Raw genomic sequence first — 23,816 nt, forward strand, 5'->3', positions numbered from 1 at the left:
GATTTCAACCTTGGCATCACGGGTGACACCTCCACACTGGCCAGAGTGAAAAAGGAACTACCTCATTTATCCCTATAGCTCACAGCACGCTGAGGATGTGTGTGTAGGCGTGAGTGTGTGAGGGGAAACAGATACATTTAGAGGATCTCAGCAGCATGTGTGTGTGTGTGTGTGTCCCTGTATGCTTCTGCATGTTATCAGGATGTAAAGATGGCAGATGCCTTTTCCAGGACAAAGAGAGCAGCCTCACACAGCTGCAGAGAACAACACGACGAGGGTGAAAACAAATAAGAACCCCACATAAGTCAACTTCTCTCCTCCGAAACTAGACAACTAGGACATGCAGACAAAGGGCGCATTGATATCGGCAGTGACACACGGGTGGCAGCTGTACACATCATGTCATTCAGTGGTGGCTGCTGTGAAAGAGGACTTTGTCAGACCAAGTGGAGTCTGGTGATGTGCGCTCATCCTGTGTGGAAATGTACTGTAAAATAATGCAGGTCTTTGTCCCTGAAATAATAATGTAAGTGATGCTGCACATTTTAACTTAAGCTATTCTTGGTTACTTTAAAAAGACTCAGACCTGCTGCTGTGGTGGTGCATTTATATTCCTTATATTAACCAGAGCTCAATAAGCACAAAGCACTGTAGAGGTGGGTTTACATGCTTTAACATATTAACTACACATCATGGGCACTGGATCAGAGCTCCAGATTGATTTCTTCCACTAGCAGCACTACTGAAAATATCAGGAGCACCATTTAACTCGACATAAAGTGCAACACATTCATACTTATTTCTATTTTCCATGTTTTGGTACGAGACGGGGAATTTAGAGGCAGGAATCTAAAAATGTACAATGTGCTTTTATGAACAGTTGGCAGACAAAATGTCCACGCTGCTACTAAACGTTATAACTACAAGCACCTGTGAGACTTGAGAATATAACCCTCCGTTTTTTTTTTAACATGCAAAACGGTGCCAGAATTGGTGTGTGTGTGTGTGTGTGTATGTGTGTGTGTGTGTGTGTGTGTGTGTTGCTTCACGAGCGATGTTACTACATCTGCTCTACTTGCAGAGACTTCGCCCTGCTCTCCTCGTGTCTCTGTCCAGCCTCAGCAGCAGCTGTTTGACCACAGAGCTGACAGCGAGTTGGACCACAGTCCTTTTCTTCATGAGCCAGGCTGGATCAGATCCCGTCCTCTTTTGCTTCTGTGGTCGTTCAGAGGCAACGACTGATGCTTCTGCATCAAACCAGCCATCACTCTCTTCTCTGTGGTCAAACCAGACGCAGCTAAAATTGGATCGGCCCTTTATTCTGACCTGTTAATGCACTGATAGCGCCCAGGATGCTCATGTGACTGTGTCTGCTTTCTTATGAACAGGAAGTATCAAACATGTTACCTGTGTCTCTCAGAAATGCAAAAATCCATCTTAACTGTGATGGAATTTATTCTTAGAATTTGGGTAGCTGGACAGTGATTACATTTCAGTTAAGGAAAACTCTGACCGACTCATAATCAAACATTTTTACTTGATCACATTGTAAAATTGGCAAAATTAAAGTCCCGTTTTTGTGCATGTTAAAATCAACACATTCTCACTTCGACCTCATCACATGTCCCCGTTTGGTCATTAGTGCCACATTTAAAGAACTCCCTCTAAAGGCCCTGACACACCAAGCCGTCGGTCGGCCATCGACCAAAGTCGGGCCGTCGGTGAGCGTCTGTCGGCCTAGTTTTTGCGGTGTGTCCCGCACCGTTGGCACTTCAGCGTCGGCAGCTTTTCAGCCGATTGAACATGTTGAAACGGCAGCCAGCGAGAGAGCTCACTCTGATTGGCTGTTCATGTTTTATTTCCTCGCCCCTGTAGCGAGTGAATCTGCCTGTAGTGAAACCGGGGCTAACCGGTGCTTCCTCCTCAGGCTCCACTTCACTCAGCTGCCCCACAGACCCGCTGCTTCTTCCCACTTTAACCTGAATAACAAACCGGAGCTAGCTGGGAGCGGCTAGCGGAGCGTTAGCCGCAGCATGACCGGAGGGAAGCACAGCCAGTTAGCCTCCGCTAGTCTCTGAGCTAGCCCCGGCTCTCCGTTTGGATCCAACCGGAGCACCGAGCCCTGGTTTGTTATTCAGGTTAAAGTGGGAAGAAGCAGCGGGTTTATCGGGCAGCTGAGTGAAGTGGAGCCTGCGGAGGAAACACCGGGACCGTCTGGATGTAATAGTCCGTGGAGGTGCTGCGGTGCTCGGCTGCACAGATAGGAAACCCCTCGGCTGACAGGATGTACCACTCTCTCACTCCGCTCTCTCTCACGCAGGCGCAGAACGTACGTGCTACTTGGCCGTCGGATGTAGTCCGTGTAGTGTGTTCAAATGCAACTGACACAGGGCGACGTGAGGCGACGTGAGGCGACGTAGACGACGCAACCGTTGGCTTTCGTCGCCGCTAGATCTTTGACGTCAGTTTGGTGTGTCTGGACCTTTAGTGTTCCTGAAGTATTGATTTCACAAGAATGGGACAGATGAGACATCACTGTGACTTTGGCCACCACATTCTGATCAGTTCATCTTTAAGTACATGTGGATGTTTGTGCTAAATTATAGGAAATTCCATGAAGGCCTTCCTGGGACAGGAGATGGACAAGAACAAAATAACAGAGCCTTCGGCCACGGCTGTGAATAAAGAACACAAAATCATCAGCCAGTTTCCTGTCTTGGTGATTTTCATGTTGCTTTCACTTCAACTGAAACCACTGTTTTTATGGAAAGTGGAAAATCAGATTCATAACTGGAGGCATTCTTTGGACACGAACACGATCATTAAAGTCTATAATATTTGTAGTTAATGGGCTAAAACATATAAAACCACCATGATGGTCCTTTAAGGTCCAACACTAACAGTGGATCTGATCTGTGACCAAAGATGTGTTGCAGCTTTTAATTTGGGGAGTGTTTGCACGCAGTGTGTTGAGCTTTACACTCCTGTCCCCGTCACCGACACACTTTATACAGCTACAAGAAACGACATGAACCTTTACAGACTTTGTAATTAAATTTGATTCGCAGCAGCTCCGACTGAAGAGCAGATATCCTGCACTGTACTGTGGGTTATATAAAGACTGCTCCTCTTTACTCAGTGACAGTGATGTAGAGCTTTAAGATTACACAGTCCCACTGAGAGTTGGGAGATTGTCATTTGTGACGCCTGATGCAACCGTACGGCAACCCTGTGCCCCAGAGCTCACACTCCCAGCTACACCACGGATACTTTATGGCGTAACACTCACATCACCACGGGCCTTTCACAAAACACACACTCAGCACCCACAGGCAGAGGACACACACTAACACACACAGCTGTCTGTGCATATATTTAATTACATCCTCTGAAGAGCTTAAAAAATATTTATGCTGATTCTTACGTCAGCGTATCAGCTCTCTACAAGGTGATCCAGACTGTCAATAAATATCTCCATCATTAACTTTACTGACACAACAGTGGTTTGGTCGCATCAGAAAACAGAAAACAGATCAACATCAGGCACGTAGTCCTGCCAGAGTCTGAGCTTTTCCAAAGTGGGCTCACGAGTTGTTTTATTCCTTGCAGATTGTTGCCTTCTTGCAGGATCCAAACCTTTGTCAACATTTGGCCATTTTCAGCGTGTGGGTTGTTCGCTCAGATGTTGTTGTTGTTGTTCCCTGCAGAGAGGGGAAACCATGATGACCTGATTCTCTCCTGCTTTTATTGAACCAATTCTGTCTTTTTCTTCAGTGTCATGGTTTGGAAACTGATCTTAAAAGAGCAGAGACTGTCTGAGTCAAACAGTTAAATGGTTCAGTAGGCTGATTGGTGAGTCACAGTCAGTGTCTCTGTACACCAGAGGATCACCAGCTCGATTTTAAACGACGACTCCCTCCCTGTGCACAGCCAATCTCAGCTTCTTCTGTCTGGACGAGGGTTCAGTCACAATACAGTGGTATGAGGACAGGTTTGTTGCAGCAGCAGCTCAGACAAACAAGTCACAAACAAGCCACAGCAACACTGCACACGTGCTGTAGAAGCAACTGTTACTTGGTGCTTCAGCAAATTAATGAAGCCTTGATTTATTTATTATGTATTTTTATAATATCTGTCTATTGTCTGTGCTGTACTGTGATGTGTGGACACCTCGTCTGTCTGCTGCAGAACAAACCCATCTACAGGAACACATTAAGTACCCTAAACTGATAGAGAGGCTTCACTGACAGAAAATCAACAGAGAGGGATGTCGCATTAACACCAACAAGGTTTTATTGACAGGTTATGTCCTCCTAATGTGGCAGGAAGCAGCGCAGCAGTGAGCACTCGCTGTAAAGATGTCAGTAACATCTGTCCACAAGGTCCTTAAAACTTTATCAACTGATGCAACTACCACACACGACAACCGCAACTAGAGATCTTTTAGCCAACAAATTATTGTCTGTGCACTTGACTGTGCAGAGACAATAGAAACAGAATATATTTTTCACCTATCAGTCACCTTTTCTAATTAAATCTATTCTTTGAACGTGATCACGTTACATGTGTGTGAGAAATCTAAAGTGGGCAGACTGAATCACATCTTTGGTTTGAACGCAGCAGAATAATAAAGTGCAATAAAAGTTTTGATCCAGACCTGCAGTGAAGTGAAGGGACAGGGTCCGACAGGGACAGAACAGCTGTGAAGAGGCTTTTAACAAACTCTGGGACTTGGATGAAAGCTCAGATCTGCAGAGAGAAGGACCGCTCGCCTGCTGTTTTGTTGCTCCGACAGTCTGTCTCATTAACCAGAATCAGTCTTTGTGGTGTTCAGTTTAAAAGTTAATCAAAGCAGAGACATACAGCTGTCTGTGGAGGGGTCTGATCTGGGTCTTTTAATCCTTAAACTGCTCCTGACGCAGCCAATCAGATGACGTGACGATGTTTACACCCACCGCGAGTTAGCAAGTTAATACAAACTCATGAAATGAATGAATGGATGAGCTCTGTGCGTCTGAGCCAGTCTTTACTAGGGCACACACACACACACACACACACACACACACACACACACACACACACACACACAAGCTGGCAGTGAGTCTGGACGACATTCAGCCAAAACCTTCACATATGCACATATTTTCTACAGATATCTAAGAGGAACTCCTCAGGGTTTTCTATAAGCATCGGCCAGATATTAAAAAACATTTCCAGACAACTTGTTTCTTACTCAGAGACGCAGAGTACTGTGTCTACGGTTGAGCATAAATGAGCCCTGAGAATGAACCTGGGTCATGAAGGTTTAACAGTGGAGAACGTTCCTCCAGATGTCCCGGATCAAAAGTCATTTCTTCTGTTTTCTTAGTGTTTACAACGAGAGGACGATCTCCACACCACCGTAAAAAACTCTTTACCTCCAAACTGAAGCCAGAAATGTCAGCGTCTGCATCCAAAAGTCCCAGGATGTCAGAGAACTTGATGATATAAGTGCTGGGATGACTGCTCGTACGATCATTAGTGTACAACGTGAACAGAATAACAGAACTCACACATCCTTGACCTTGATGAACGCCTGAGTTAATGTCCCTGCTGGACGCTGCATGCACTTGTGGACAACACTGACTGCTGCATCAGGACACACTCAGGACAATAAAGTTCAGTTTCATGTGGAAAAAGTGACAAATTCCCACAAAATAATAACATGAAAACCAGCAGAGAACAGGCAGTGGAGACATGAGCATCCTACCTGTATCAGCGACATGTTGCTGAGGTCCAGTCTGAACAGGTAGTTCCTGCATTGAGGAGAGAGACAGAGGAGACATATGAGAGAGTGTGCCCAATGTGACTGGACTTTATCCAGAAAAAAAAGTCTTTAATAATTCAAATTAAGTATCAGAGAAGAGACAGGCTATTTGAGCTGCTGTCAACTTAAAGCAAAGCCGATTAGAGGCCGTACTGTGACCGTCCGTCAGCCTTTAGTCTTTGTTTTCAGCTCCATGTGAGAGCTGTGGTTTTACAGGGACACGGACTGTTAGCTGCATCAATGTGTTTATAACAGGGTTAAATCAGGCAACAGTTGAACTCATGTCTGCTCACGAGAACACACACACACACACACACACACACTCTCTCTATTGTGGCATGACGTACTCCTTCCAATTTCATCCCTTCTGCCAAATCCAAAGCTTGACTTGGTCCAAGGAGGCCTCAGCAGAGTACTTAAGAAGCATCATTATCCGAAAACCGCAGTGCACGAGTGAGTCAGAAAGGGTATCACATTCTCAGTAATGTGCTCTGTGGGGTGAAGAGCTGAGTGGATTTACAGTTCCTTACCTGGCACCCACAATAAGCTCATTCCTAGTCAGGTCAAGGGTGAGCTGGGAGAAGTCTCTCACGCCGGGGTGGGAGAAAATGGAAATCCACGGACTGAGCGCTGAGACAAAGACACAAACACAAAGAGGTTAGTGAAAACTAGATCATGTCACAGTTCAGGAGATAAAAGCAGTGACATTAACCACAAACAATAAAACACAGTATAGTTTACTTATGGACACAAAAGGCTTTTATATCAGCTGTTTAAGGAGGAAGAGGCTGTACACATGCCGCCATTTTGTGCACTCAAATTCACTGTTTTCAATGTAGACACACAGCAGGCGCGCTCAAACGCCAGAGCAACGCCTGAGCAGTGTGTGCACATTCCCAAGCGCCTATTGTTCAGGATGCAATGGCTGCACCCTGACACGAACACAGTTTAATTTTTGGAACACAGCAGCGTGCACCACATGTCATGTGACGAGGACCAACCAATCACAGCTGACAGATATCTTTGCTTCTTCAGTAAATATCAGTGTGTGATAAATATGGAGGAGAAGTTGATCATGTTGGTGCAGAGCTGTCAGAGCATCTCATCTGTCCCACAGAAAATATTTTAGGCCAAATACACACTTACAAAACATGGACTTCATGTCAGCGGCTGTGATAAGGTGCTTGTTAAGGTCGCTTAGCAACCTCAGACTCAACCTGCCCCCGCGCCCTTGAAAGCTGGCACAGAGTAGGCACAAGCGCCCGACGTGTGTTTTCCAGGCAGTTAAAGACGCAGCATGTTTGTGTTAAAGTGTTTTTACCATAGACTGTAAAAAGTTATGCACGTAGCCACCGTGACGTCACCCACTGGTTTGTGGACTCCCGTTTGGAAACCTTTAGTTCGCCATTTTGACTGTTGCCATCTTTTGGAGCCAGAAGTGCCTGTATTTGTTTGGTGGTTTATGGACACAGATTCATAGATGGTTGAATATTTTTCATTGGAGACGAAACTGGTGAGAAATTAATGACACATCAAAGACAAGAAGAGGAAGAGGGACTCTTTGTTTTCACCTGAGGATCAGCTGCCAGAGAGGCAGTCAGAGCTACAGGCTACAGTGAGGCTAAAAGCAGAGTTCAAATGAGGTTTTTCCAAACAGCTTTTTATGTCGGGGCTTCAGGACACTTGGATCACTACGGACGAGCAGTATGGAGATATTTTGTGGTTTCAATGATGTGTTTTTGGACGTTTGAATCTGGGGCGCTGTCAGCCTCCATTAGGTGGAGTTGTGTTGCTACCTCCTCTCCCCTTGGATCTCTGCAAGTGATGTGAGGACTCTAAAACTTCCCCTGAGCCTCCCTCGGCATATGGGTGAGTAGATAATGGCTGAATTTTCATTTTTGGCTGCACTATCCCTTTAAGTTTAGGCTCAGCCGCCACAGCACCAGAGTATGAATGTGTGTGTGAATGTGTGTGTGAGTGGGTTAATGTGATAAGTAGTGTGAAAGTGCTTTGAGAGGTCGAACGACTAGAAGAGTGCGATACAAGTGCAAGTCCATTTAACATTTAAGGTCTGGCCAGCATGTGAAATTGGCTTCAAAGAGCAGCGCTGTTCCTGAAGGCTCGGGGTCGGTTGGTGACGAAAGCTGCGGTCGTACACATCAGCCACCACCAGATCAGCCAACAGCAAAATTCAAGTGCTGAGTTTTAAACCGTAGAGGACAGTCACTATGTACTGTACCAAAATATGCAGAATTCAAATACTTCTCACTAAAATGTTAACCAGAATAATATCCACATACACTGGTTTTCAGCTGAAAAAAAGTGGTTTGGCGGTTCATAGTTACTCTCTGAATAATTCATTCTGCAAAAATGCTAAACATCAGTTTCCAGAAGAAGAATTATCAAATTTCCCCTTTAGTAAGCAAACTGAGGATGTCACACCTGCCCTCTGGGAACCTCACTGAATCCACATTTTGTTTAGTTTTGTTGCATTTTTTTAAACTACAAACACTTAATAAATAATTCCAAGAAGGATCAATACACTGATCTATAACAGGACAAACGATGAGCTGCTGTAGTGGTAAAAAGTGCAGGGAAGTGTTCCTGCGCTGCGGCGGCGTCCCCTGCAGAGAGAGACAAAGCTGCCCAGGACACATCAGCCACAGAATCCTGATCGGACCTGACGTGGGAACAAACACAGCTCTGTGTGGTGTACGGGGCTGAAACCTCTGCGCTGTTTGAAACTGGCTTTTACAAATCAAAATTTCAAAGCAGCGGAGCAGAGGAGCCGCCTGGCGGGGCTTTTAATGTCACTTTGAAAACTGCAGGAAAAGAGCATTTTCTCTTCGATCTTTGTGTGACCCCAGAGCGCGGACCTTTAAACGGATTTCACTGCGTGGGAGGTTTGCGCAGCATAAAGGGATTTCCCATATTTCCCATGCTGTACACAGCATCACAGCGGTCGGTTGGAATTCAGATTCCCTTAACCAATTTGAAAAGCGGTGTTAAATAGCTTTCAGCCATTTCCACAAAGCTTTGAGAGAGAAGAAAGATGCAGCCGTGAATGATCATCTCAACGCCTCACACGTCTGTAAATGAATATACACAACACTGTGAACATGTTCAAATGAAACCGAGGAGAATAAGGTTGGTGGTCATGTGTGAAACATACGGCCACACTGCTGATAACTTTATTCATTAAGGAAGCAGTCATCAAACATTTAAAACCTTAAACCTTCTTTTAAAGTCTGAGCTCGAGGCTACGGAGCACGACTACATCAAAGTGTTGGAGGAAGTCACGGCGAGCAGTGAAACGGGCTGCAGAATTGATGGCGCCCATATGGCTCCGTCATCTGCAAACATAACTGGATATATGTGTCATAAAAAGACATAAGGCTGCAGCCACTGTTCAGGATGCTGCTCCTGATTAAAGACACAGGCCCAACACACACACACACACACACACACACACACACACACACACACACACACACACACACACGTGCTGTAGCTGAGGGTGTCGACAGGGGAAATCAGTAAAATGAGAAGCAACAACCTGTTTTTACTGAGCTGCTGTCAGACTGAACATGACTCAGGGTTTTATGAGATGCAAGTGAGTCATCAGTTTGTTGTCAATGTGTAAAAGAGTGCAACTTTCAAACCACAACACAACTGTACATATAATTTAATGGGTCACAAAGCTTCCTCGTACAGAGAGCTGCTCCCAGTGACTAATCCTGACAATATTCTTAGAATTTCCCCTTAAAGTTAAGACTAAGTCCTTGAGAAGATAAAAGTTATTCACAGAGCATCTTTAACCTTAAAAGAGCTCCTGAGGTGAAGAACTGTTCGGAGCAGGGAGGAAGGCTTTAGGAGGGTCAAGAGTTTCTAATGGAGGGGGAGAAAATGGTGGAAACACAAAGAGGTCAGAGAAAGGGAGGGATCCCGAGGCGTGCCCAGGCCAGACGAGATATGTAGAGTAGAGTACCAGTTGGGCGTGACCGCAACAGCTCTACCGGGAGGCGCCGGATGACAGTGAGTGAATTAAATGCTACAGATCAAGCAGGGAGAATATGTGTGGTTGATCTCATCAGGGATACACACTCATTTCCCACCCGACGTTACAACAGCACTAATAAAACGATCACAACTCTGAGATATTTGGAAAATTGGAAAAACCCATCAGAGCAGCAGAGATGAGTTGAGTCTGTCTCAACCTTCCATCAGCAGAGTGACACTAACACTTTCACAGTTTCATGTTGTGATGCAGTTCATTTCATTTCCACTGAATCCAAATGTCCGGACTTCCCCACACTTGCAGACTTTGCAGGCGCATTCCCAGGAAGTCTGGGAGCGCAGAGGGCTCAAAATCCACAACTCATCCAGTCCACAAGGGGCCTGAAGTGGACTTTCTGCAGACTTCCAGAGAGTCCGCCTGGGCTGCAGACTTCACTGATTTAATAACTCACAATTCACTGCAATATGGACATGACATTGTGTGTAATACAGACACTGTAAAACTGTAAAACAACACTTGAATCGTGTGCCAGAAATAATACTCAACAACATCAAGATAGAGAAATATGTAGAGATATAAACTACAGAGGGGAATCAAGGTGTATTTTGCTATAGCAGCCGGCCCTACAGGCTGTGCAGTGAACTGTTAAATAAAAAGGCTTGAAAAGTGTCTGAAAATCACTCTAAAGAAGATGTTGTGATGTAACTAACAGGCTGACCTGATTTATTTAGTCACAGCTCCTGATTCACAAACATCTCTGTAGGTTTCTATTTTGTTATCTGCAGGGACAGATGAGCAGACACAAGACGACAGCAGTCACAATCATTGTAACTGTTGCTCGAACATTTCAACTGCAACAAGTGAAACAGTCTCGAGGGCTGTCTGTCAGCGGCTCGCCGTCTCTCGCAGAGCTCACGTGATGACGGTGAACTCAGTACGTATAATTTGAGTCCGCGAGTCCAGAGGGAGGACATTTAGATGCATCCTGGGTGTCCACACCTTGCAGGCTCACAAAACGGCGGGTCTGTGACAACCAATCACATCTGTTAAAAGAATGCATCACACCTAGAAACAGGGTCGACCACACCTGCTCACTCAGGTAAGCCAGTACTGGAGCCAGCAGCACATAAACATTCCTGCACACCAGCTCTGTGTAGGCAGGTCTGTATGTTCACTGCCTGATATCAGATACAATAGTCAGGTCGTCCATCTCCGTCAGCTCTGTGGAGTGGGCGGATTCTGAGGTCTGGACCCAGGCAAACATTACTGCAGTCCACCTACTTTACATCTTCTACATTTATCTGTATGTTTCCATTTATTGTGCAGCCAGTGAAATAAGAGTCTGTTGACTCGGTTGACTCCACTTCAGGTTTACAGTGAAGTATCCAGGCTTCTTTCCTTCCCTTTGTCCTTCTGTCGACCATTCACAACTTAAATCAAATGTTAAGTGTGGAAATATGTTGCTCACTGCGGCACAACGTTTGCTGTGACAACTGTTAATGTAATAAAAGGTTTTAGAGCACCTGTAAAGTGGTGATACAGATACAGAGTCCTAACCTGCCAGAAGAAGAAGCCGGTAACAACATGGAGAAATCTACATCCAGAGCCGTGACTTTTTGGACGGACCAAATGTACAGAGCTGTAAAGTTGTCCACCATGGTAGCAGTTAGCTGCTAGCTAACCGTAGCTAACTTGTTTGTCCATTGTTTGGTCTGTGACGTAATAGGTCAACAGGAAAAAGGTCCAATACTAACAAGCTGAAAGGGGGCATATCTCCACCTATCGTAGAGGAGTCGCACATACTTGGCTCAATAAATGGATTCCCCTCCCGTGCTTGTATACTGGGACAAGGACAGTAGGCCAGTTAGATGTCCTCGTCCAGCTGGGACTGTAGCTCCACTTTACTGTGACTGGAGACACACTGAGTGACTGTGGGACCGTCAGAGGGACTGACTGTAGTTGTTTACATTTCTCATGCAAAATTCGATGTAAATCACAAACACAGGCATTGATTTTAATTTTCATAAAATAATTACAACTTTAATCATGTTCGCAATATCAAACTTATATATTAAATAAATGATTCAGGCCTCAGTGAAGTGTAACATATGCACCGTATAGTGCCCAGCAGCTGCAGAACACAATCAGTCACAGCACCACGTGCACCGCCTCAAGCACTAAACTGATGGTTAATTATATGAACAAATGCTCTGCTCTTATTGGAACATAAGAGAAATGTGAACAAGAGTAAAACATATTAATAGACTGTAAAACATTTATATACACAGAGGATTAAATCACTGATAACCTCAGCACACATCGTAAATCACCGGACGACCTGCTGTAATTTCAATAACACGCCGACCATCTCTTACTCACTCTATAAATATTTATATTGCACATATGCACATCCTTTATGTGTCTCACATCGAGCGTGTATGCACGGGTCGACCATCTTTGACACGCAGGGTGGGTGCAGGAACCATACAAGGCCGGAGCAAGGAGGCGAGCGGGACCATCTGTACATCGCTCTCTGATTAATGGCTGCAGAGGCCAAAGCTGGAGGAGCAGAGGGGAGCGAGGAGTGTCGGCCATCTTTGCCTCACTATCTTATGTAAACAGACCTGAAGTTGACCTAAAGAGTCGGACACGAGCACGGGTTTGCACAAAGACACAACGTGATACAGAGATTGGGACACAACACCTGGGAGGACTCAGATAAATCTGAACCAGCGATAAAAGCGTGATTATTAAACGTGTGTTGTATGTGTGAGCGTACGTGACGCCTGAAGGCTCGTCCTGTGCTCCTCTGCCTCAATGCAGAGTCGTACCACGTCACCAAAGAATGGAGATTATACAACAGAACAGAGTCAGGACGGCTGCTCATAAAAAGTAGGAGGTGACCTGAGCCAAACTGAGTGGGGTAAAATACAGCGCCTGTCACACACACTCAAGCCCCGCCTCCGACGTTACACACTAAATATTCTGGAAAACATCCAGAAATAGAAAATGATGTCATTTAGATAAATGACAGACAGTTAAAGTGACTTATTCTGCCCATAAAATAAGAGCATTAAAACAGAGCATATGACATGAACCATAAAATAAGAATGTGCAGCGGAGGAACAGATAACAAGAGAATTATTCCCACAGAGGCATTACGCTCCTCACAGTAAAAACAGGAGCTGTTAGCGTTCAGTTCACAGAGTTTAATGTGGAGCATGAATCACTTGAAATTCGAACTGAGGAGTATTACGTGCATATAAACATTTCCCCGCCGCATGAATATCTCTTCAAAAGCTTGTAAAAAAAAAAAAAGGTTGAATTTGATTCAGCGGTGTTCAGGAGAGCTTGTGAACCTTGAGCTTGTTTACTCTGTTAGAAAGGCCTCTCTGACAGTGAGGGGTCTTTCACTGACTGACATTTATCCTCCTGCTTACAAGTGGTTTTATATGCGCCGCTCGCTCCTCACCCTCATAACTGTCTGTCCTGGCGGTGGGGCGAAGCAGGGACAATAAAGCAGGGTGTGTATGAAGCCCCCTCCCTCGCCGTTAACTCAGGGGCCCAAAGCCGGACGTGATGAACGATTATTGCGTTATTTTTTCCCCCTCTGCAATCGGCTGGCAGACGGATTAATGCATTAGCCCGTGGCTGCCAGAGGGATGAGGACAGTGGCTGAGGCATTCGTCTCCCACAGACATAAATCATAACCTCTCTATCTCCTTCCATCTTTTTAAACATTCGGCTCCTTCCCACACAGCCAGCATGTGGGCACAGTGAAGTGGCACCCCGACTGATCTGACTCGCTATTAGACCGAGCCTGGATGAAGACAGTCGAGGCTGGAAAATGCCAACATATTATGGAGCTGAGGGAACCAAAGCAAAACATATCGCAGATCAAAAACAAAAAAATCTGTCTGCACAAACAAACAGCAGACGCACAGAGAGCCACACGTCCTGAAAACAATCCCAATCGTTTATCGCTTTAAAGCCTGATGGAATGTGAGATTCCCTCAAGTTGGAGCTCTGAGCAGGCGATTTGATAAAGATCCAATCTTACCTTCATCTAATCCCTGTAAATGTGAGCCGCTGGGCTCGTCTGGGCGTGAACCCATCACATTTTGTCCATCTCTGAGCTGGGGGACGTGTCAGCATTCAGGGCCACAGTGCAGACTCACATATAGACGGATTTTTATACCAAAACACACAGATGATAACAATAACATGATATAATATGTTCTCTTCAGACCAAATGTGGAACTGCAGATTAAAAAGGCAGAGTAGAATCTGACGGCTGACGGCACAACACTTAGTCACGTGCCAGCTGACAGAGCCATACAATAACACAGTGTGTAAGTTGGTCCACACTGGTTGAAATATCTCCAGATGAACTGCCATGAAATGTTCTACAGACATTCCTGGTCCCCAGAGGAGGAATCCTAATGATGTCACTGATGCCCTGACTTTCCTCTGGTGCCATCATGAGGTTGGTTGTGAGTGAAATATCTCAACAACTGTTGGATAGCTACTGGATATCGTCCTGTAACTGGAACATAATTCATGTGCAGAATGAACTGTAATAACTTTGCTGATCACTGATGTCGTCACAAGTCAATCACCAGAATAAATGTTGGCATTGAAGGCTGTTGTGAAAACCACAGATACATTTTTCAAGTGATAATGTAGCAAATTCATTATAACTTACATAAAACAAAGAACCCTTTGTAATGTTCAGGAAAAGATCATGTTTTTACGTACACAATTCACACTGGATAAGCAGCAGTGTCTCGGTAAAAGCCAACCACTTCTAGTGGCACTATCCCGGCTGGGAACGCAGCAATGCCCCAGTAAAACACAACTGCTCTTTGTGGCACTCGACCCGGTAGAAAAACAGGGACGGGTCGCTGGGAAAAACCCCACCTATATTTGGTGTCTTACGCCGGAATTCCACTGGATGCGTGTTAGTTGCGGAACAGCTGCGCTGGTTATCCGCTGCGTGCTGTGCCGTCCGTCAACACCCACCGGCTGTGTTTGCTGTGTGAAGCGGTGCAGCTCCGCCGGACAGCGGGAGTCACGTGGACCCACGAGATCTCACGTATTCACGCATAATCGCGCGATATAACAAGATGTCGTTTCTATAAATAGAACCACAAAACCATAGGAGTAGTAGGAAGACATCTGGGTGCACCTCCATGATTAACATCTCCTCGTCCATGGTGTCAACGGGTGAAATGACGTCTGAAAACCTGCAGGGAAATATGATCCGCCGTGAACACTGTGTATTTTATTTTGAAAATTAACCGGATGTTTTATTTTGTTCCTGTGCATGACTTCCTGCCCCACATGATCTGCTCTGTGCTGAATTGCTGCGTTGTGCTCCGGCGTCCGGCAAAAATAGAAGTCCTGCGTATCTGTTGCGGAGGGCTCCGGATCGCCGCAGCTGTGACGGAGCCAGACATATCGACTCCGCTGCCGTTTCGGAGCGCAGACGCAACCGACACGCATCTGGTGGAATTTGGGGGTAAGAAGCCGCTGGAAAAACAGTGATGACTCACTAAAAACAAACTGTTCTGTTGTTTTTTGGTCTTGAGCTGTGGTCTGCAGCTTGGCAGGCGTCTCGCCCACGTGCCTGAACGCCTCACAGACCTGTGCTGTTCCTGCAGTCTGGACCCCCTCCACACACACACACACACACACAGATTGAAAGTGGGAATGAGCGGCTGCAGCAGGTATAAAAACACTCAACACTAATTATATCAAACATCTCTGTCACCTGAGGCTCCAAACTAACTTTAACTTTTTTATTTCACCACGCCGCTCCACTTTTGACTGTGTGTGTAAATAACAATGAAATGAGTCAGGCAGCGCCTCAACTCCCACTTTCCAGCCCTCCAACATCAAGCAGGGACAGAAATAAAGAGTTAGAGAGAGATGGAGTGATTCACAATGAGAGATCTGCTGCTGTTAGAAAGACACTTCAACCACCTTTGTGTCATAATAACGTGTCTATGTGTAAATGAACTGTGGAAAACTTCCCTCCATTTAACCAGTACGTAGGTCTCCCTGCTCCGCTCCATGTCCCACTGGCTTTCAGGTGTTGCTCAAACTGCAGGATGCATTTTCATATTGCCCGTCACCACGGCAACAAAGAGTATAAAAGTGGATCAAGAGCGATCCACTCAAATCAAATTCAAAAACTACACCGTGCTGATCATATAAACTAATATCCTGTCACTGCGTCGTCTACGTCTCGCCTAAGAAGATATTTTAGTGCACTGTTTAGTTGTATTAGTGAGAGTCTGTCAACAGGAAGTGGGTGCCACACTGTTTTCTACATAGTGAAGTTTATTAGTCCACTTGACTTTCCAAATATTATCAGAGCAAACACGTTTACAGTCTGGGACAAACAACTGTTTTGGTCTGTTTATGAACACTGTACAGGGGCTGCATTTCTATAGGACTCACAAAATAAAATTTTACTAAGACAGTCTGTGAGGCGTCGCCATATTCCACAGCTCCACCCTCTCATCCACATATGGTCACTTCAGGCTCCAAAAATCCAAGATGGCAACCATGGATATATAAAGAGAACTGGATACAGTATTGGAGGCGGGGCCCCGTTCATTCCTATCAAAGTTGCTCAGTGGTGCATAAAGCCAAAAAAGGTCAACTTCCTGGGTGTCAAATTGCCTCCCGCATTATTGGGCCAAGTGCAGGTGCACAAGACACTACTGCTGACCAAGCAGCTCACTCCCAGTTTAGCCCTCTGCTAACTTGGATGGGGATAAAATGATTTAATCAAGTGGCTCTTCTAGACTGTCCAAATGTTATTCAACCAAACGGATCAAATGTTGATGTTAAAACGAGTCATTTCCAGGTGGTTGTGAGCCGCTGATTTACTGACGTCTCATTCCAAATGTTAGTCTATGGGAAAAAGCTGTTTAGACCTGATGGCATCATGATGGCATGACAGACCCTGGATATTCCAGTAGCACTTTTTGGCCACTATGAAAATTAGCTTCAAAGCCCGGCACACTTCCCAGGGGCCTGGGTACGGCAGTGTTGTCAGATCGTTGAGCAAAATCAAGCACCACAGCCCTGTTTTCTGCTGTCTCCGCTCATGTGGCACGACTTTCAAAGTATTTGCATCGTTCTGCTGCACAGACAGCTGAGTCTTATGAAAAGACCATCTTTCCAACGGTGAAATACTTATTTACAGACACTGACTAGGCGAATGGGACAACACAACTGAAATGGCTTTAAGATCCATTTGGAAGACCTGGAGGAACACTTGTGGCCGTTGACTAGTAGACAACAAAGCAGTGACAGAGCAGGCGCTCAGATGACCTTTAAAACCAAACTGTGTAAACTTAAATTCTGTTACTTTTTTAATTCTGACTCAAACAGCAAATGTTCACGTAACAACATCCTGCACTTTATCATATTTTTTATCATTAGCATGATAATCAGGCATCTAGTTGATTTCTCCCCTCGAGCGCTGCACTGCTTAATGAGCTATGAATGACACATATTGTAGTAAAGGTATCTGTCGATCATCATCTTCCTTCAGGGTGAAACACAGGAACACAATGTCGTGCTAATGGGAAGACGACTTGCTGGAAATAGGCAATATTAAAAATGGTTATCTTCAGGGCAAGGTGGCCGATCCAAAACTGTTCACGCAACGGGTCGCAGACGCTCGCTGCCATCTGGCAGATGATTCTGTGAATGAAGGATCACCTCCAGTGTCAATTAGCACACACACACACACACACACACACACACACACACACACACACACACACACACACACACACACACAGATTGCATTCTGGATACATTTTGCAGTGCTGAGAAAATTACTCACATCTGAAATGTGAAAATAACAATTGTGTCCGAATAGTGGAACAAGACTGAATCCATTCTGCAACACACACATTTACATACAATATCTATTTACTGTAGGAATGTTTCTAAAGATAAAGCAGCTCTATAAATGTTAAATTTCCTCTCAGCACTGAAGGAGCAAAACTGTCCCTGTGGTGCAGTGCCAGATCTTCTCACACCTCGGCCTTATCTGGCCCAAATCCCCTGAAATATGTTTTGTTAGGTCTTCCTCATATCAGTCTTCGCCATTCCTCGCACTCAGGTCTCCACCCCGTCCTCTTCTTCACTATCTCTACTATTCCAAATTTGGATTTTCACCGTGGCTGAACCTGCAGAGGGTGGTGGTTTGTGAGAGTGCTTCAGTGGAGCACAACTGTCCCTCTGTCCTGCCATCCTGTCCCACATGACTGAACTCAGATAGAGGTCCACAGGTCACGGGCAGAGCTGAGGAAGAGCCTGCAGACACCGGGGACTGAGCAGCCACAGGAGGAATGGCGCTGGGTCCAGGAGGCTAATGGCCTCTCAGTCAGCGAAAGGTAAAGACGTGTGTCTGCCTCACAAAGCAACAGTGGAGAAACATCCAGAGCTGCTGACACGAGTCCAGTGAGGTTGTTCCAAAGCTGACAGAAGAGAGAGTGTGACACGGAGCCAAAGGAGATGTGACGGAATAAAAACCATTCAGACATAATATCTGCTAAACTGCTGTCTGTATCTGTCTGCTGAAGTAATAACTTCTTGGTATCTGTTATGTAAATGTTCAGCACTGGCTTTACTCAAACATGACGGAGCTGTGAGGGACGGAGCCTCCATGTTCACTCGCTGTACCTGGCACCTGGTGCATGAGAGGGAGCAGCGGCTCCTGGAGAAGAGCTGCGAGACGAGAAATAATGATGACGATGATGAAGAGTGTTCCTGGTCCTCTAACAAGCTCTATCAGTGATGGATTTTGAAACTTATTTTGCAGGTGAATGGCTCTTTAAGTCCGGGGCTTAATTAATGACCATCTTAAGGGCAGAGGACGTTCTTCCACGATTCCTCAACGTCTGAGCGATGAAACTCTGCAGAAGGCTGCTAATGGAATACAGTCTAGCTGCATCTTCCTACAGTGCTCCTGCTTTCTTTATCACAGCAGCTTTCTGCTTCCTTAGTTCAGTCTGACACTTAAATATGTTGTGACTCCTGTGTTTAACCTCTTCTGCTCCCCTGGGACGCCGGCGTCCTCTGCCAACAGCTTTTAAAGGCTGCAGCAGACTGAGTTTTAAAGCTCCAGTGAAAATACTGGTGTCACGTTAAACTAGAGGATCTAAAGAATTCAGCTGGCACCACGTCACGCTAACTTGTCTGTAAGGGTCCTTGTCTTCTTGCTTTAAGATATCTGTCGGTCTCCACTTTACAGACATGCCTGCTTTATGCTAGTCCTGTGCAGCTTTTTGATGCAGTATAAATGTGTTATTTTCACCTATTGTATTTTAGTATTTCTGCACCCTGGGTCTCTAGACAGACTCAGAATTGCATGAATTGGATATGTCTGAAAAGCTGAGACTCTTGTGGATTCAATGAGCCCAGTTTTATTCATGTGTGATGATGTTAGACCCCACAGTGGCCATTTTATTGTAGTGAGACCACTTTTTTGTGGAACTTTACGGCCACAAACTAAAGACCTCGAGCGTTCACAGATGACAATGAGGAGGTCTCTCAGCAGTTTCCAGAACAGAAGTGCTCCCATCCAATCACCCGAAATCAGATTGTTACAGAAATCTACAAATGTCAGAAGTTCTTAAGGCACCAACTTACTTCCATCATAATGCTCTAGGACCCAACACACTCTAAACTTCCAGAGTTTGAATCTAATGAAAACACAATGTTAATATTCATGACTAGAAACACTCGACACACAGCGCTGAGCTGCATCTCAAATTCATCCTCAGGTTCCCAGCTTTCAGATGACGTGTACCACTCATATGTGGCGTCTACTGTTGACCTGCTGTCTCCACCTAAAGATCCTCTGTCCCCTCTGAACAAGACAAACTAGGTCTATGGTGGGAGGGGTGGAGCATTAGTGCTGCTAGTTGGGCAGTGCCTGGTTCAACATGTCGTCCTGCTCATAAACATCTTGTAATTTTGTCTGAACAATCCACCAAAATCTATTTCTGAAAACATCTGAGGTAAGAAGCAGGAAATCCCACTGCTGAATCTTTGGTGAGTCAGTCACATCACGCTGGACGGACTCGTTCACATAAAGTTAAATTTAATCGACTGTACATAGATACAGACTGATGACACACCGCAACCCACAATCCTGCACGGGTCCATTTTAGAAAACCCCCACCCGTCCATCATCGTAAAGCTGGGCACCAGAACCGACCCATTACCCGTCATTATGTTAAAGTCAAAGCTGCATCCATTAAATAAAGTCCCGTGACTAGTCCCACACCCATGATCAAACCCCCCCAGGCTCCAGTCCCTCACATGGAGCTGGTTCTCCGTCTCTTTGACTGGATGGTGAAAACATTCAATCACTGCCAGGTTAGGAAACATGTTAGCATGCTCCTTCCACCACCATCAAACCTCCAAAGGTTACACTCGTGTCACTGACTTTCAAAATAAAAGCAACTGTCAGAAAATTACACATATACTGCACATCTTTTTACTCTGGTTTATTCTGAGAAATAAAAATGGATTTTTGTTCTCACCCGCTGCCCTCCCTCGTGGAGTTCCTTTTAACCCATGATTTTATATATATATATTCATATTTTTACCTGTTACACAGCTTTCTGCAGGATACCTGTCGGTGCAGGACTCTGCCGCAACACTTCCTCGAGACTCACCCCAACAATCCCCCCAAGCACCGCCCAACTGCCTCTTCTGCTCTCCAGAGGAAATGAATAGAAAGCTTTGAGATGCCCCTTGTCACCAGATCTGGTGTAAATGCAGTCAAGGATACTTCAATCTAATGTATAAATATATTGCAGTGCATTTAAAGGAAGGCAGAAGTAGACGTGCATTTAAAGCTTTGAAGCCTGAGCTGTTCTTGCAGTTTCTCCCTGTGCTGCTCAGAAATGCCATCAACATAATTTACCCTCTGTGGACATCACAGATTCTGCAGGAGATATTACTGAAAAGAGCAAGTTATGCTGATTCCAGATGTATCTCAAAAGAAAACTGCACGAAAAAGGGTTAAAATCACTTAATCTGGAGCACCTGTAGCCTTTAAGTGACGGCATTCAATTCAGACTTGAGAGACTTTAAATGTTAAAGAAATGTTTCCAACCTAATAAATCTGCAGGCTTGATGTTTTTGTGTGCAAAGCATCTCAGGAGCTTATTCAAACATAAGGACAGCTTGTAAAATTGCTAATGCATTTCCTCAATGTGGCACTTGTCTGAGAGCTGCTATCCAACAGGACGGAAGACACAGAAAAGCAAAGAGAGCAATTTTCCTGCTGCCTCTCTACGTTTCAGTTAAAGTGGCAGTAAAGCCTTTAAATGTTTTCTATTCTCTGATCCTCTTTGCTATCTCTGGGGCCAGCATCAGATATCCTGACATACCATCAGCGGCTGAGCGGCTGGCCCCAGCAGCATGCTAAACTCAGCTCCATTCAGCTGCCTGATGGATGGCTGCAAACACGCCACAGCTCTGATAGCTCCACTCCAATTAAGCCCCACCACTGTAATCATGAGCGAGGGGGGAAACACAGACAGGTGGCAAAGTAAGACGGTGTGCAAAATGAAAAATAAGATCAGAGATCCATGCCTGATACTTTTTCTTTTAAGTGAACATTTATGTCTTACAGGGGCATCGCTCTCGTGCTGCTCAAGAGCCCTTCAGATGGCAACATGACAGCACCGTTACCCAAACGATGAAAGAGATAGAAGGACTTGTACAAAGTGTGTGAGGCATTTTCTCTGCCTATTATAAGGCCTAAAAAGAGCCGGCTGAGAGAGAAAAGGTGATGGAGGGATGAGGAGACAGTGAAGGAGGAGGGAGAGAAAGAGAAAATAAGACGAGGAGGATGAAGAGGAGAAGAATGAATGAGAGAGGAGTGGAGATAAGATGGGTGCAGAGAATAGTTCAGGCAGGCGGGGCACACCACAGAGTACAAAAGGCAAATGGAAGAGACAAGTTTTGCAAGGTATTGAACAGGAAATGAGCAACGATGCTGCAATTTCTCTTCTCCTTTGTCTCTCTTCAGAGTTATTTGGGCAGAGCAGATGACCCAGCCATCTCATCTATCACACCACTCCTCCTCTCCTCTCCTTTCTAAAGGAGGCCGTGAAGCCTGAGCCAAAGGTCTTATTATCAACCATTACTTTCCTACACACACTCCCTTATGAAACATCTTGTTGCTTTGATGGATATTGCTGCACTGGGTGTGATGAAGGGCCAGAGTTTATCTGTGTCTCTTATAAACCACGCTGACCTCTTTACACACACACACACACGCCCCAAAAACACCTCTCTGGGCCTCGTAACATTACGCACAGCTGACTCCATAAATTCCAGAAAACAGACTCCGTATCTAGATTCACAACGTTTCACTCGCTGCCCTCATGCCACGCTCTTATCAGACCTGCAGTCTTCTGCTGCGAGCCAGTATCATCCATCTAGATCATGAGCTGGCGGCTCGTACAGTGTGTGCCCATAGGTGGAGGTTACGTGCTTCCAATGCTGTATTGCTGCCTTGTATCTGTGGTGTGGTTGACAGAAACACAGACGTAGAAACATACGATGTGCTGTGTTTGTGGTGGGGTCTGGCAGATTGGAAAACAGCGGTGCTGTGCTGTCAAAATAGACCTGCTGCAGAGGTTTAATGCTCGACCAAGTGGTAACCTCTGGGCCTGAAGAACGAAGCCAAAAACTGCAGTTCCTCTAATGGCCACTTGAGGCTGGCTCCAAAAGTGAGTCAGTCCTCATAGACCCTCATGTTAAAGTGTAGAAATAAACATGTTCACAGCCTGGTACAAAAAACAGTCTTGGTCTCTAAAGCTAATTTCAACTTTCACAACAACACAACAACCTGACATTTACTATTGATCCTTGTTGGACTTCTTGAAAGTTTCAGGTAACAACAACATTTTTGTCCTTGACTTGAGCTCGTACTTCAACATTATAGAATAATTCTGGTTTATTACAGCATAGTTCTGGCCATCATTTCCATCTGTTTTGATAACACTTACTCCAAGAGCAAGTCATTCCTCATAAACAACCATATTAAAACCACCAGAACTTAACGTCTACAGCCTGGTACAAAAGAACACTGTCGTCTTCATTGCTAATGTCCCTGCTCATGACAACTATATGGGGGATACATTTAAATGTATCTCACTAATTTAAATGTAATTAAGGCTTAAAGTTACGCATAATTAAGGGCGTCATCGCTTAAAGTGTAGGGATGCACTGAAATGAAAATTTGTGGCCAAAGCCGAATAATATTAAACGCTTGGCCGAATACTGAATATCATTGTTTAGTTTTTCATTAGTTTTTGCAGATGAACCCCCTCCAGATTAGTGTTGTCACGGTACCAAAATTGGGACCCACTGTACGATACCAGTGAAAATATCATGGTTCTGAGTAGTATCACGATACCACAGCGAAAATGAGGCAGATGTGCCTTTTGTCATTTATAAAAAGATAAATCACTTTTCTATAATACATCAATGATATTTCAATGGAATAAATTACTTATTGACTTATTCATACTTCAAAAACAGCATCAATAAGTGATTAACATAGGGGGGATCAAAATAAAATAAATAAATAAAATAAGAATCAACCAGCCACCCTCCTCCCCTGACAAGTAAAGAACAGTCCCTTCATAAGTAAAGAACAGTCCCTAAAGTGCGGTGAGGTTTGTGGACCGTTACCTGCCACAAAGAGAGAAATGTGAACGGCTCGTTTCTCCTCTGACACGTCACATACCTGTGTTCGGCTGGCTCGGCTGTTCAGGTACTTCTGGGCAGTCCACACTCCAAGAAGAGGATATTATTGGAGCAGACTTATCAATCGCCGGTAAGCCGATGGCCGCCGTATTTGACAGGAATACATTACTGTCTGTGTCTGTGACCCCCGTTCAACCCACAATCAGTGGGATTTGCCTTTCGTTT

General features: G+C 45.0%; 1 protein-coding gene across 5 annotated transcripts in view; it reads right to left on the reverse strand.

The window, feature by feature from the left end:
* The window catches only part of sema5ba (sema domain, seven thrombospondin repeats (type 1 and type 1-like), transmembrane domain (TM) and short cytoplasmic domain, (semaphorin) 5Ba), a 265,659-nt gene that overhangs the window by 127,232 nt on the left and 114,611 nt on the right, over positions 1-23,816 (reverse strand). For all 5 annotated transcript variants that reach the window (XM_049594061.1, XM_049594062.1, XM_049594057.1 and 2 more), the window contains 2 exons: positions 6,337-6,436; positions 5,750-5,795 (listed from right to left, as the gene is read on the reverse strand). In XM_049594061.1, coding sequence (XP_049450018.1) covers positions 5,750-5,795; positions 6,337-6,436 — 146 coding nt within the window. The remainder of the gene's footprint in view (positions 1-5,749; positions 5,796-6,336; positions 6,437-23,816) is intronic.

The sequence above is a fragment of the Epinephelus fuscoguttatus genome, linkage group LG13, assembly GCF_011397635.1.
Source record: "Epinephelus fuscoguttatus linkage group LG13, E.fuscoguttatus.final_Chr_v1".
NCBI classification, from domain to species: Eukaryota; Metazoa; Chordata; class Actinopteri; order Perciformes; family Serranidae; genus Epinephelus; species Epinephelus fuscoguttatus.